General features: G+C 50.2%; 1 protein-coding gene across 6 annotated transcripts in view; it reads right to left on the minus strand.

The window, feature by feature from the left end:
• The window catches only part of runx1t1 (RUNX1 partner transcriptional co-repressor 1), a 125,587-nt gene that overhangs the window by 32,553 nt on the left and 79,338 nt on the right, over nt 1-13,696 (minus strand). For all 6 annotated transcript variants that reach the window (XM_072468005.1, XM_072468001.1, XM_072468003.1 and 3 more), the window contains exons 5-8: nt 8,461-8,642; nt 7,581-7,831; nt 7,135-7,220; nt 6,522-6,720 (exon numbers count right to left, since the gene is read on the minus strand). In XM_072468005.1, the coding sequence (XP_072324106.1) occupies nt 6,522-6,720; nt 7,135-7,220; nt 7,581-7,831; nt 8,461-8,642 (718 nt within the window). The remainder of the gene's footprint in view (nt 1-6,521; nt 6,721-7,134; nt 7,221-7,580; nt 7,832-8,460; nt 8,643-13,696) is intronic.

A 13,696-nucleotide genomic window follows, 5' to 3' on the forward strand; every position in this document is an offset into this window, starting at 1 on the left:
AGTTTGGGTCCAGAGGCAGGAGGCTTGCTGTTTAGTGTATCAAAGCCTCAGTTACGTTCATCACACGTCGTGTGGTATTGATGGTGAATCAATTTAATACACTAAACTCCTAAAGATGAACTCATCACTCAAGCCTGATCGCCTGGAGCTGGACCCACAGGCAGCCGACGCTACAGAAACATTTGAACACTGGCTAAGCTGTTTCGAGGCGTAAATTGCATCCTTCAACGAAGACCTCACAGACCTCCAGAAGAAGCAGGTCCTCCACGCATGGGTGAGCCCAAGAGTATTTCCCCTCATCAGGGATGCCCCCTCGTCCGCTGCTAAAAGGACACTATGTGAAATCCGTTAACCAGGTATATGCTAGACACCTCCTCGCCACGAGATGGCAACGCCTTGGGGAATCACTTGCAGAATTCCTGCGTGCCTTGCGCATCCTCTGCCGGAACTGTGACTGCCAGGTGATGTCGCCTACCCAGCACGTGGAGCAGCTGATCAGGGACGCTTATGTTGCAGGCATGAACTCTAACTATATCCGCCAGCGATTACTAGAAGGGGGGGGGACACCTGGCCTCCCAGAGACAGTACAACTCTCCAACTCGCTGGAGGTGGCCTCCCAGAACATGGGGGCCTACACCTTCGACTGCGCGGCACCCTCGTGGGCCTCGTGGGCGCAGCCATCAACCGAGCAGGTGCGACACAAGCCTGTGCCGCTCAGCAGCTCGCCAACACCGGAGGCTCGAGGTGCTACTTCTGCAGCCAGGGTAATCACCCCAGACAACGCTGCCCGGCACGGAACGCAACTTGTAATGGCTGTGGGAAGAAGGGCCACTTCGCAAAAGCCTGCCAGGCCCGATCCCCCCCTAAATCTTCTAGGCCCAGCAGCGCTGCCTGCTGCCTGTCGGGGCTGCCCCCAGTTGCCGCGGCACCTGCCATGCGTGGCCCATGGGCGCCGCCATCTTTAATTTTGGCCGGCACGTGCGACCCATTGGACGCCATCGCCACTGACACCCGCCACGCGCGACCCATGGGGGGCCGCCATCTTGGATGGCATCACAGATGCCACGCGCCTCACGGCATGACTCATGGAGGCCGTCATCTTGGGACCACTCCGCAGCCTCCTGGGAGCCCAGCTCACTCGACCGTACGCTGGTCGCCGCTATCTCCGACCGGCCTACCGACCGCCTTCCGACACTCGCCCAGTCCCGGGAGCACCACCTCGCGAAGTCCACGATGACCATCTGTATCAACGGGCCCGAGACGGCCTGCCTTTTCGACTCCGGGAGCACAGACAGCTTCATACACCCAGATACGCCCAGGTAAGGCGCTGCTCCCTCCCCATCCTACACGCAACCCAGAAAATCTCCCTGGCTTCCGGATCCCACGCAGTAGAAATACGGAGGTACTGTGTCACGACCCTTACTGTACAAGGCACAGAGTACACTAACTTTAGGCTCTATGTCCTCCCCCATCTCTGCGCTGCCCTATTACTGGGGCTCGCCTTCCAGTGCCATCTCCAGAGCCTTAGCTTAAAGTTCGACGGACCCCTGCCCCCCCCTCACCATCTGTAGCCTCGTGACCCTTAAGGTCGCCCCACCCTCCCTCTTCGCAAACCTCACTGTAAGCCCGTCGCTACCAGAAGTAGACGCTACAGTGCCCAGGACAGGGCCTTTATCAGATCGGAGGCCCAGCGACTTCTGTGAGAGGGGATCATTGAGGCGAGTAACAGCCCCTGGAGAGCCCAAGTGGTGGTTTTCAAGACTGGGGAGAAGCACCGGGTGGTCATCAATTACAGCCAGACTATTAACCGGTACACGCAGCTCGATGAATACCCCCTCCCCGCATATCTGACATGGTCAACCAGATTGCGCAGTATCGAGTCTTCTCTACAGTCGACTTGAAGTCCGCATACCAGCAGCTCCCTATCTGCCCGGAGAACCGCCAATACACTGCCTTCGAGGCAGATGGCCGCCTCTACCACTTCCTCAGAGTCCCCTTCGGAGTCACCAATGGGGTCTCGGTCTTCCAATGGGAAATGGACCGAATGGTTGACCAGGACGGGCAGCGGGCCATGTTCCCGTACCTAGTCAACGTCACCATCTGCGGCCATGACCAGCAGGACCATGGCGAGAACCTCCGGCGCTTCCTCCACACCGCCAAACTCCTAAACCTAACCTATAATAGAGAAATGCGTCTCCGCACAACCCGCCTGGCCATCCTCGGCTACGTCGTGGAACACGGAGTCCTAGGGCCTGAACCTGACCGCATGCGCCCCCTCCTGGAACACTCCCTTCCCTACTGCCCCAAGGCCCTGAAGAGATGCCTGGGGTTCTTCTCGTACTATGCCCAGTGGGTCCCCAACTATGCGGACAAGGCCCGTCCACTGATCAAATCCACCATTTTTCCCCTAACGGCTGAGGCCCGGCTGGCCTTCAATCGCATCAAGGCAGATATTGCCAAAGCCGCGATGCACGCTGTGGACGAGTCTATCCCATTGCAAGTGGAGAGCGATGCGTCGGACTTTGCTCTGGCCGCTACACTCAACCAGACGGGCAGGCCCGTGGCTTTCTTCTCCCGTACCCTCCATGCCTCTGAAATTCGACACTCCTCCGTCGAAAAGGAAGCCCAAGCCATCGTAGAAGCTGTGAGACATTGGAGGCATTACCTGGCCGGCAGGCGATTCACTCTCCTCACTGACCAACGGTCGGTTGCCTTCATGTTTAATATTGCACAGCGGGGCAAGATCAAGAATGACAAGATTCTGAGGTGGAGGATCGAGCTCTCCACCTACAGCTATGATATGTTGTATCGACCCGGGAAGCTCAATGAGCCCCCAGATGCCCTCTCCTGTGGTACATGTGCCAGCGCACAGGTAGACCGACTCCGGGCCCTCCACACCAACCTCTGTCACCCGGGGGTCACCCGTGTTTTCCACTTCATCAAGGCTCGCAACCTGCCTTACTCCATCGAGGAGGTCAGGTCCGGGACCAGGGACTGCCATGTCTGCGCGGAGTGCAAACCGCACTTCTATCGGCCAGACAGAGCACATCTGGTAAAGGCCTCCCACCCGTTTGAGCGCCTCAGCATGGACTTCAAAGGGCCCCTCCCCTCCACTGACCGTAATGTGTACGTCCTCAACATCGTTGACGAGTACTCAAGATTCCCCTTCGCCATCCCCTGCTCTGACATGACCTCTGCCTCCATTATCAAGGCCCTGCACAGTCTTTTCACCCTGTTCAGATCCCTGCCTACATCCACAGTGATCGGGGTTCCTCCTTTATGAGCGACGAGTTGCGTCAGTTCCTGTTCAGCAAAGGCATAGCCTCCAGCAGGATGACCAGCTATAACCCCCGGGGAAATGGACAGGTGTAGAGGGAGAACGCAACGGTCTGGAAGGCCGTCCTTCTGGCCCTACGGTCGAAAAATGTCCCAGACCCCCGCTGGCAGGAGGTCCTCACCGATGCGCTCAACTCCATCCGGTCGCTCCTATGTACAGCCACTAACGAGACTCCTCATGAACATATGTTTGTCTTCCCCAGCAAATCCACCTCCGGGGTCTCGCTTCCGTCCTGGCTGACAATCCCGGGGCGCGTCCTTCTCCAGAAGCATGCGAGGAGCCATAAAACCGACTCCCTCGTCGAGAAAGTCCTGCTCCTCCATGCAAACCCACAATATGCCTACGTGGCACACCAGGACAGGCGGCAGGACACGGTCTCCCTTCAGGATTTGGCACCTGCAGGTTCCCCGGCGACCATCACCACCACTCCCCACCGTCTTCCCCCACCGCTGCCCACCTCCCTCACGAACTGACACCCACAGGCCCACCGGCGACAAGCACCACCATCTCCGCCCATACACAGTCCCCCCCCCCCCTTCGCTGACTCAACATCTAGGTGAAGAAGAAGATAGCACACTCCCGGACGCGCAGGTCTCGACGCCGGCGCCCACACCACAGCCGGGACTGAGGCGATCACGGCGGAAGGTCAAGGCCCCCGACAGATTTGATCTTTAAGACTACTTCACTCCCTCCGGACTCTTTTTTTTTTTTTAAAAACAGGGGGTCAATGTGGTAAACCATGTTATTGCATTATATGTATTGTATTGTATTGTGCATGCTTGGGCATGCCTGTGCTTGTCCAGCCTGGCTCCGCCTGTGGCTCCTCCCCTCAGGCTTATGTATATAAAGGTGGCAAGTCTCCGCCTCCGACCCAGTTCGGGTCCAGAGGCAGGAGGCTTGCTATTTAGTGTATTAAAGCCTCAGTTACGTTCATCACTCGTCATGTGTTATTGATGCTGTATCAGTCACATGACTGCAAAGTTGATCGGTCAACTGACACATGTCTAAGAGTCTAAACCAGAAGCATGATTGGGTGGGGGGGGGGCGGAGGAGAAGCATGGTTGGAGGGGCAGAGCAGAGGCATGGTTGGGGGGCAGAGCAGAAGCATGGTTGGGGGGCAGAGCAGAGGCATGGTTGGGGGGAAGAGCAGAAGCAGGGTTGGGGGCGGAGCAGACGTATGGTTGGGGGTGGAGCAGAAGCAGGATTGGGGTGGAGCAGAAGCAGGGTTGGGGGCGGAGCAGAAGCAGGGCTGGGGGTGCAGCAGAGGCAGGGTTAGGGGTGGAGCAGAAGCAGGGTTGGGGGTGGAGCAGAAGCAGGGTTGGGGGTGGAGCAGAAGCAGGGTTGGGGGTGGAGCAGGAGCAGGGTTGGGGGTGGAGCAGAAGCAGCATTGGGGGTGGAGCAGATGTATGGTTGGGGGCAGAGCAGAAGCAGGGTTGGGGGCGGAGCAGATACATGGTTGGGGGCGGAGCAGAAGCAGGGTTGGGGTGGAGCAGATGTAGGGTTGGGGGCGGAGCAGAAGCAGGGTTGGGGTGGAGCAGATATATGGTTGGGGGCGGAGAAGAAGCAGGGTTGGGGGCGGAGCAGAAGCAGGGTTGGGGGCAGAGCAGAAGCAGGGTTGGGGGCAGAGCAGAAGCAGGGTTGGGGGCAGAGCAGAAGCAGGGTTGGGGGTGGAGCAGAAGCAGGGTTGGGGGTGGAGCAGAAGCAGGGTTGGGGGTGGAGCAGAAGCAGGGTTGGGGGTGGAGCAGAAGCAGGGTTGGGGGCGGAGCAGAAGCAGGGTTATGGGTGGAGCAGAAACAGGGTTGGGGGTGGAGCAGAAGCAGGGTTGGGGGCGGAGCAGAAGCAGGGTTGGGGGCGGAGCAGAAGCAGGGTTGGGGGTGGAGCAGAAGCAGGGTTGGGGGTGGAGCAGAAGCAGGGTTGGGGGTGGAGCAGAAGCAGGGTTGGGGGTGGAGCAGAAGCAGGGTTGGGGGTGGAGCAGAAGCAGGGTTGGGGGTGGAGCAGAAGCAGGGTTGGGGGTGGAGCAGAAGCAGGGTTGGGGGGCGGAGCAGAAGCAGGGTTGGGGGTGGAGCAGAAGCAGGGTTGGGGGTGGAGCAGAAGCAGGGTTGGGGGTGGAGCAGAAGCAGGGTTGGGGGGCGGAGCAGAAGCAGGGTTGGGGGTGGAGCAGAAGCAGGGTTGGGGGTGGAGCAGAAGCAGGGTTGGGGGTGGAGCAGAAGCAGGGTTGGGGGTGGAGCAGAAGCAGGGTTGGGGGCGGAGCAGAAGCAGGGTTGGGGGTGGAGCAGAAGCAGGGTTGGGGGCGGAGCAGAAGCAGGGTTGGGGGTGGAGCAGAAGCAGGGTTGGGGGTGGAGCAGAAGCAGGGTTGGGGGCGGAGCAGAAGCAGGGTTGGGGGCGGAGCAGAAGCAGGGTTGGGGGTGGAGCAGAAGCAGGGTTGGGGGCGGAGCAGAAGCAGGGTTGGGGTGGAGCAGAAGCAGGGTTGGGGGTGGAGCAGAAGCAGGGTTAGGGGTGGAGCAGAAGCAGGGTTGGGGGTGGAGCAGAAGCAGGGTTGGGGGTGGAGCAGAAGCAGGGTTGGAGGTGGAGCAGAAGCAGGGTTAGGGGTAGAGCAGAAGCAGGGTTGGGGGTGGAGCAGAAGCAGGGTTGGGGGTGGAGCAGAAGCAGGGTTGGGGGTGGAGCAGAAGCAGGGTTGGGGGCGGAGCAGAAGCAGGGTTGGGGGCGGATCAGAAGCAGGGTTGGGGGTGGAGCAGAAGCAGGGTTGGGGGCGGAGCAGAAGCAGGGATGGGGGTGGAGCAGAAGCAGGGTTGGGGGCGGAGCAGAAGCAGGGTTGGGGTGGAGCAGACGTATGGTTGGGGGTGGAGCAGAAGCAGAGTTGGGGTGGAGCAGTAGCAGGGTTGGGGGCGGAGCAGAAGCAGGGTTGGGGGTGGAGCAATGGTGTAAAGGTTGCATTTCCAAAGTCCAATGACAGAATCAGCTGTTTTATGGAACCAATGCAAAGCAACTACGTTGTCAGATCAGCCATTTGGGTGAACAAGACAGTTTAGGTGAACCGATTATGGATTTTGACATGTTACACCATGAAATTAGTGATTAAATTATACTGATATGGAGTCGGTACCAGGTTTACAATGTAACACCAGTATCATAAGCTTAACTGCACCTAATTAAAGAGTAGGTTATGGTACCTAATGACTGTTACCTAGTTGGGCAGCATCTGTAGTCACAGGACTCTGTTGTCTGGAATGGCTGCTGCTGCCACTACCTTTTTTTATATCCTCTGCATCACTGTACCGCCTGATCCAGTAATTAAGTTCCTCACGGTCAGCTTCCTGGCATCGTCGAAGGACCGTAAGTGACCGCCTCGTCTTCTCTACCATGTCCATGATACAGTTTAAAAGCTGAAACAACATATCAGGGTACACCAGTGAGCCACTAAATCTGATCATATACTTATACACATAGTCACAGAAACAACATCCACAGTTATTAAATGTTAATCATACCATTACTGTCCCTAACTTAGAAGCTGAAACGCAGTCAAGCTCTAACAGATTTAAATACAGTGCATGCAGGAAGGAGATGCAACTTTTAATACAGTGAAAAGTTAGTTTATAGAATCCTACATGTTGCATATTTACAGGATATTATTTGCACAGGACTTCCTGTATTTAACTCCGAAACATAAATAGCACTAAATTTTATAAATCATTCAAACTTTAAAGAACAAACACTCAAATATCTGTTGCATAAATATAAAATTGCAGTTGTTTCCCTTCAGGTTAGCTTTTCAGTAAATTGATTTATTTTCTTACATGATCAAGGTGCTTCCACTCTTCTGCCCATTCCCTATCCGTTAGTCTATGATCAATCACTTCTTCTTGACGGGTGCCATGCATCCCTGCCAACAGTGGAAAATAATTTCAGACTTCCAAAGCTATTCTGCTGGAAAACATGCCATTTTTTATATTATCCATCAAGTAACTTATCACCATCCCTGTAATTCTCATCACTAACATAAAAGTGACACATCCATCCTTCAGCAAACACACCAGTTTACCACAAATGTCTATAGGCGAGCCTTGGCCCATTGCACTTGCGATGTTCACTAGTAATAATAAACATATATCATCTCAACATGATTCATCCTTTTAGATATCTAGTACATTATTGTGCCTTTGGCAGTTCATCGGACAATAAATCAAGAAAACTGAATGGTTATTTCATATGTTTTTGCATGTGTTGACAGAAATCCACTCACCGAGAGGTCTGTTCCTGTCCCTGAGGTCTCTGTGGTTGGGATGTCTGTATGAATCCCTGTAGTGGTGCGCCATGGCCATATCATCCAGACGGTAGTGCTGAGGTGGGGGTGGTGTTGGGTGAGGCAGGCCGTTGGGCTGGTAGGATAACCCATTATTTGGACTAAACCGTTGGTTGGGGCTTATAGTGCAGGGCCGCTTGCTAGGATGCTCTGAGTGCAAAGGCTCACGATCGTAGCCATTCTCTTTGGTTCTGCAAAAAACGCAAGATGTTCAAATATAAATACCCGATAAGTGTCTCGTTGCTATAATGTCAAGCTTCAACAATAACCTGAAATAAGCATTCCTTCATTAGCACAAAACGCTCCGAACTACACTATTGCTAAATTATATTTCAAGTAGATACGATATTTACTCTTCCATACCGAAGTCAATTTTGTTCGGTACAATTACTGTTGCATCCCTATGCGAATGGAGAAACAGAATGATCTTTTTAATGAGCTATTCTAATGGACTCCACCTCACCGCAGCTACTCATCCACAGCTGACCATATGCAGGAAGAAACCCAGCAAACTATCAGTTGTTTCCCTTAAAACAGCATTTTTCAAGCTACTCGTCACTTGCCATCATAAAAAGATTAGAGGCAGGATTAAACACAGTACCATGGGTTCATTAATTAACTCTGAACAAAGAAGGAAGAAAAAAAAAGTTCCTGACTCAGAATTTCCAGTTGACAGCAAGGTGTTGCAATTTAAGAAATAAAAAGGCACAAGTCAGCATTCACTCGCATGCTTATTTTTGCCCCGATGATGCATCCGCAAAGATACATTTTGGCTCTAAAAGAAACCATTCTGTTGATAAATTGCTGCCATTTGTCTCACCTGTCTGGAGTTCGCCTTTTCCCATTTTCATTAACATCAAGCAGCAGCTCGGAGGAGTCGACGGGTGAGGTGGTGCTGGCATCCAGCAGCAGCTGCTCATGCTGTGCGAGGTACTGTGCTGGGTTCTGCTTGGCCAAGCGTGCGCAGTGAAGTAGCTCCCTCTGCAGCAGGGGCAGGTTGGCCTGCAAGAAGAATGACACAAAAAACAATATCACAGTCGGCACAGCCACATGGGAGAACTGCTAAGACCCTGCTGACCTCATAGATGGATGAATAAGCAAATAACAAAAGTGGTCTGACAACGCAATGAGTTATTTGCTGCCCTTGGAAGCTATGTTTTTGGACTAGCTTTGCATCGTGACAGGATGCTAGTCATCATGGATTGCTTTAGCATTGTGTTGTAAAGCATAGGTTAAATTTGGCTGCAGTTCCACACTTGGAGCTCTGCAGCCATATAATTATGAAAAGGGACAATGACTCTGCAGTAGTAATATACAGCATGGACACAATTGTTCAACTAGGTCTGGAACAGCCAAAATGATTGTTATAGTGATGGTATTGGTAGGAGTTTGCCACAAAAATGGAATATAACATTTATAACATTTGAAAATGAAATGAAATGAAAATCACTTATTGTCACAAGTAGGCTTCAAATGAAGTTACTGTGAAAAGCCCCTTGTCGCCACATTCCGGCGCCTGTTTGGGGAGGCCGGTACGGGAATTGAACCGTGCTGCAGGCCTGCCTTGGTCTGCTTTAAAAGCCAGCGATATACACCAGTGTGCTAAACTAGCCCCTGTATCCTGTACAAGGAGTCATACCTGCGACATAGGACGATGGTCACCACAGCCCTAGAATATCATTGCTAGTGCCCTCGGTTCTATGGTCTTCAACTACTCCATTAATAAGCATCCCGCAAAGGATGAAAGTACAAAAGTAGGGTTTGTTTTCTGATTATTCGAAATGTCGAGCTTCACCCATAATGCTTCAGATATTCAAGCCTGTAGCAGTGCACCGATACCAGATAAATCTGGGTTGACATGCTGCAGGCACCATTGGTGCTACACAAGTGGCAGGCAATGATAACCGAAATGAAATGGTCCAACAATCTCACAGGTTAGTCACCATGAACACCCCTTGGGCTCACCATTGACCGGAACCTTAACTGGACTAGCTAGCCAAAGCGACACCGAGGGCACGATATTCCCGAAAAATGAATTGGGGGGTGGGGGGGGGGGGGGAGGGGGAGGGGTTGATTTATGACAGGCGTGAACCAGATCGTAATTCACCCTTAGTCATTTTTTTGGAGCTTGAGCACATTCTCACGGAAACATCCCACATGTAAGGTGCGATCCAACAGCCATGCTGCGTCCGAAAAGCATCTCGAGATGTTGCAATGTATCTCCTGCCCCTTGTTGACGGGATCACTTTTTCGCAAATCTGCATATCGGAGCGAGACAGCTAGTCTCACTTTAACATACAGTTTTTTGAGGCACCCGAGATGTTGGAATCTATCCCCTTTGCCTCAGAGACCTTGGTCGAGTGCCATCCAGCATTGGTCCCCACAAACAGGGACCAGAGGGAACAACACTTGTGGGGGTCTCCCAGGGGATTGGAGGCCCCCAGGTGTGTGCGCTTTGGGCACTGCCAGCTGGCCGAGGCACTGTGGCGTGAACCGCTCCAGCGCCGTGCTGGCCCCCTGTGGGGGCCAGAATAGGTTGTGCCCGGGCCCTACCCGTGCCGTCGTGAAACGCGACGGCGTCCACGACGGCGCGAACACTTGGCCTCCATATCGGAGAATTGCCCCATTGTACTCAGCAAAGAAAAACGAGCAACATGTGGACAACACAGATTTGGTTGAGACAGCCCAAGTATGAAACATACTTTTAGTTTTCAAGGACTAGGTGTTCAGATTTAACCAGAGTAGCAATGGACAATGTCGATGTAATGTTAAACTACATAGCTAAATTGATAAAATATAGGTTAAAGAAAATCCTTTGCAAACTAAATGGCACTTGGGTTCGATTACATCTTGAGTACTGTGTCCAATTCTAGTCACTGAAACACAGGGTAGATGTTCAAGGATTTTAGATGGTGTATATGCCTAGCCTCCAGTGTCAAAGAGCAGAGTTATGAGAAAAGATCAGAGTGACCTGAGCATTTCAGTCCTGACTGAGATGTTTGACACTGATTTGACCGGTGATGACAAAGGAGAGAGAAGTAAATCCAGAATAGGACTTCAAAATAAATGACAATGCGGTCGAGTAATAAGGAAAATTTAGGACGAATACCATACAGAGGGGAATGGACTCCCAATGGGGAAGACAAAAACAGTGGTATAATTGAAGTAATAAAGTAATAATTAATTGCTACAACAGGAGAGAAGATTGGCCTTCCTTTATGGATGATGGCTCTTCTAATCTGTTTAACTTTAGACAGGTTGGAGCTCAGGAACTGCAGAAGTGCTCAGCACCACTGGTTTTAAAGAGGGAAAAAATCGCCACGATTCATGATAACTAGGATGCCAAGGGCTGTGGGTCAAGTGCCCCCATGACCCCCATGAAAGCAGCAAAATTTTCAGAGCATGGGGAGGGGAAGCAAAGGAAGGAAATAATCAGAAAACGGAAAACAAAAGAAAATGCTCAGGTTGTGGCAGTGTCACAAGGTCAACGTGAAGTCATTAGTATTTATTCCAGAATTATGCATTGATATTAGCTTGCCTGCAAACACTAGAAAAGATACTGGAAAAACTGTTTCATGTTGTCCCAACAAGAGGAAAAACAGATTCATATTGTCTACAATTATTGCTCAAATTTGATTTCTTGGAAACACCATACACAAAAAAAACTAACAAAACTTTGGAAAGGCAAACCATTCAAAATTAATAAAAAATATGGTACGCAGATAGATAAGTCAATAACAAACATAATTATGCACTGGCAGACTTCAAGCAACAATGTAGGAATTGAAGACTGCTGCTGAAACCCTTTCATATCTCCATTTCCTCTAGATGTGACTATTTAATGCACCCTGGCTGGTCTCCTACATTCTACCGTCTGTAAACTTGAGATCATCGAAAATTTTGCTGTCATGCGTCTTAACTTGCATCAAGTCCCGTTCACTTATCACACTTGTCCTCAATTGACAATCTTTTTTATCCTCTCATGTGGATATAAACTATCCCATGGGAGTTTCCCCCCCCAGTGGCCTAGCCAAAAGTGTAATTTCTCAGCCGACACCCTTGAATAGATTCTGTGAAGAGAGATGGGAGCTAATGTTTCGAATTTGGATGACTCTTTGTCAAAGCTCTTTGTCATCCAGACTCGAAACATTAGCTCCCTTCTCTCTCCACAGATGCTGTCAGACCTGCTGAGATTGTCCAGTATTTTCTGTTTTGTTTCAGATTCCAGCATCCACTGTAATTTGCTTTTCACCCCCGAATAGATTATCTGGTCATCACTATATTTCTGTTTGTGGTACTTTCCTGAATGCAAATTGGCTTCTGCATTTCCTACACAGCAACAGTGACTAGAAGTCAAAAGTACTGAATTTGCAGGAAACACTTTGCAAGGTGCTATATAAATGCATAAGAATGATGAACAGGAGTAGAACATATAGCCCTTCGAACCTGCTGTGCCTTTCAATGACTGACCTCAACCAGGCAAGTGCCTACACCTCATATTCTTTAATATAGAAATCTATCAACCTCAGTTTTAAATTTCCTGATTGATCTAGCATCAATTGTAATCGTGGAAGAGAGTTCCAAGCTTCTGCCACTCTGCGTGTGTAAATATTTTCCAAATTCACCTCTCAAGGGTCTGACCATATTTTGTAAACTACACCACCTCATTCTAGACTTCCCAACCAGCAGAAATAGTTCCTCACTTATTGATCTTATTTGTTCCCCTTCATACCTTGATATTTTTGATCAAACCACTCCATCTTCTAAATTCCAAGGAATACAAGTTTAGATTGCAATCTTTATCATAACTTAATCCTTGGAGTCCAAATATAATTCTGACTGATCTACACTGCATTTGCTCGAAGGTCAATATGCCCTTCTTAAGGAATGATGCCCAGACTGCTCATAGTGCTCCAGGTGTGGTCCAAACAGGGTTTAGTATAGCTGAAGCATGATTTCTACACCCTTATTTCCTCAAACCCTCGATGTAAAGGCCAACATTTCATTAGCTTTTTGATTATTTTCTATACTTTTTCATGACGTCTTAATGCATGATATACCCGAACCTCCAAGTTTCTTTGGACCTCCATTGTGTCTAGATTTGCACCATTTAAAAAGTATCTTGTTTAATCCTTTTTAGGTCAAAAAGTGGATGACCTCACATTTGCCTATATTGTGAACCATTTCCCACAGTTTTGCCCAGTCGTTTAATCTCTCAATATCTCTTTGTAATCTTACGCATCCATTCTTAATGCCACCTTTGTGTCTTCAGCAAATCTGGATAAGTGACTTTTTATCCCATCATCTACATTGTTAATAATTACAGCAAATAGTTGAGGTTCGAACACAGATTCTTGTGGAACAGCACAGTCGCATTCTGCCAATTAGATTACTTGCCTATTTTCCTTACTCACTTCTCATGCAGCTCAGCCTTCTTCCTAGCCAGGTTAATACCCTGCGTTCAATTCCACGTGAGTCAACTTTACCTAAAGTCTCTTATGAGGAACTTTATTTATACGGACATCCAGAAGGTATTTCATAACAGCCAAAGACATTCCCCTGTCCACTACTTTAGTCACCTCGTCAAAACTTTAATCGGAGTTATCAGGCATGACCAACCCTTTACAAATCCATGCTGGCTCTCTCTGATCAGCTGAAAACTATCAAGGTGTTCAGTTATGCCTATTAATAATTTCAGACTCGGAGTAATTTTCTGACAACAGTTGTTAGTTTAACGTGTCTATAAATACTTTTGCAAAATCATTAATCAACAATACCGCCATTTCCTTATTTTCAGTGGTATCACCGTTATCAGGTCGGGGATATACATTAACTTCCGCTCTGATTGAGAATCCCAATCGGGCGAAGAAGGGCACTAATGAACTGCCCCTGCAGAGGAGAGTCCCCCAAGGGTCCTGGGGGTTAGGTTCCACTGTCCAGCCTCACCCCCCCCCCCCCTCCAATCAGAACGCACCCATCAGTCACCCATGCCTGAAGAGCAGTCCAGGTAGTACAGTGAAAAATCACTGCATTTTCACTTACCCTTCCCTAACATC

This window comes from Scyliorhinus torazame, chromosome 11, assembly GCF_047496885.1.
Source record: "Scyliorhinus torazame isolate Kashiwa2021f chromosome 11, sScyTor2.1, whole genome shotgun sequence".
Taxonomy (NCBI): Eukaryota; Metazoa; Chordata; class Chondrichthyes; order Carcharhiniformes; family Scyliorhinidae; genus Scyliorhinus; species Scyliorhinus torazame.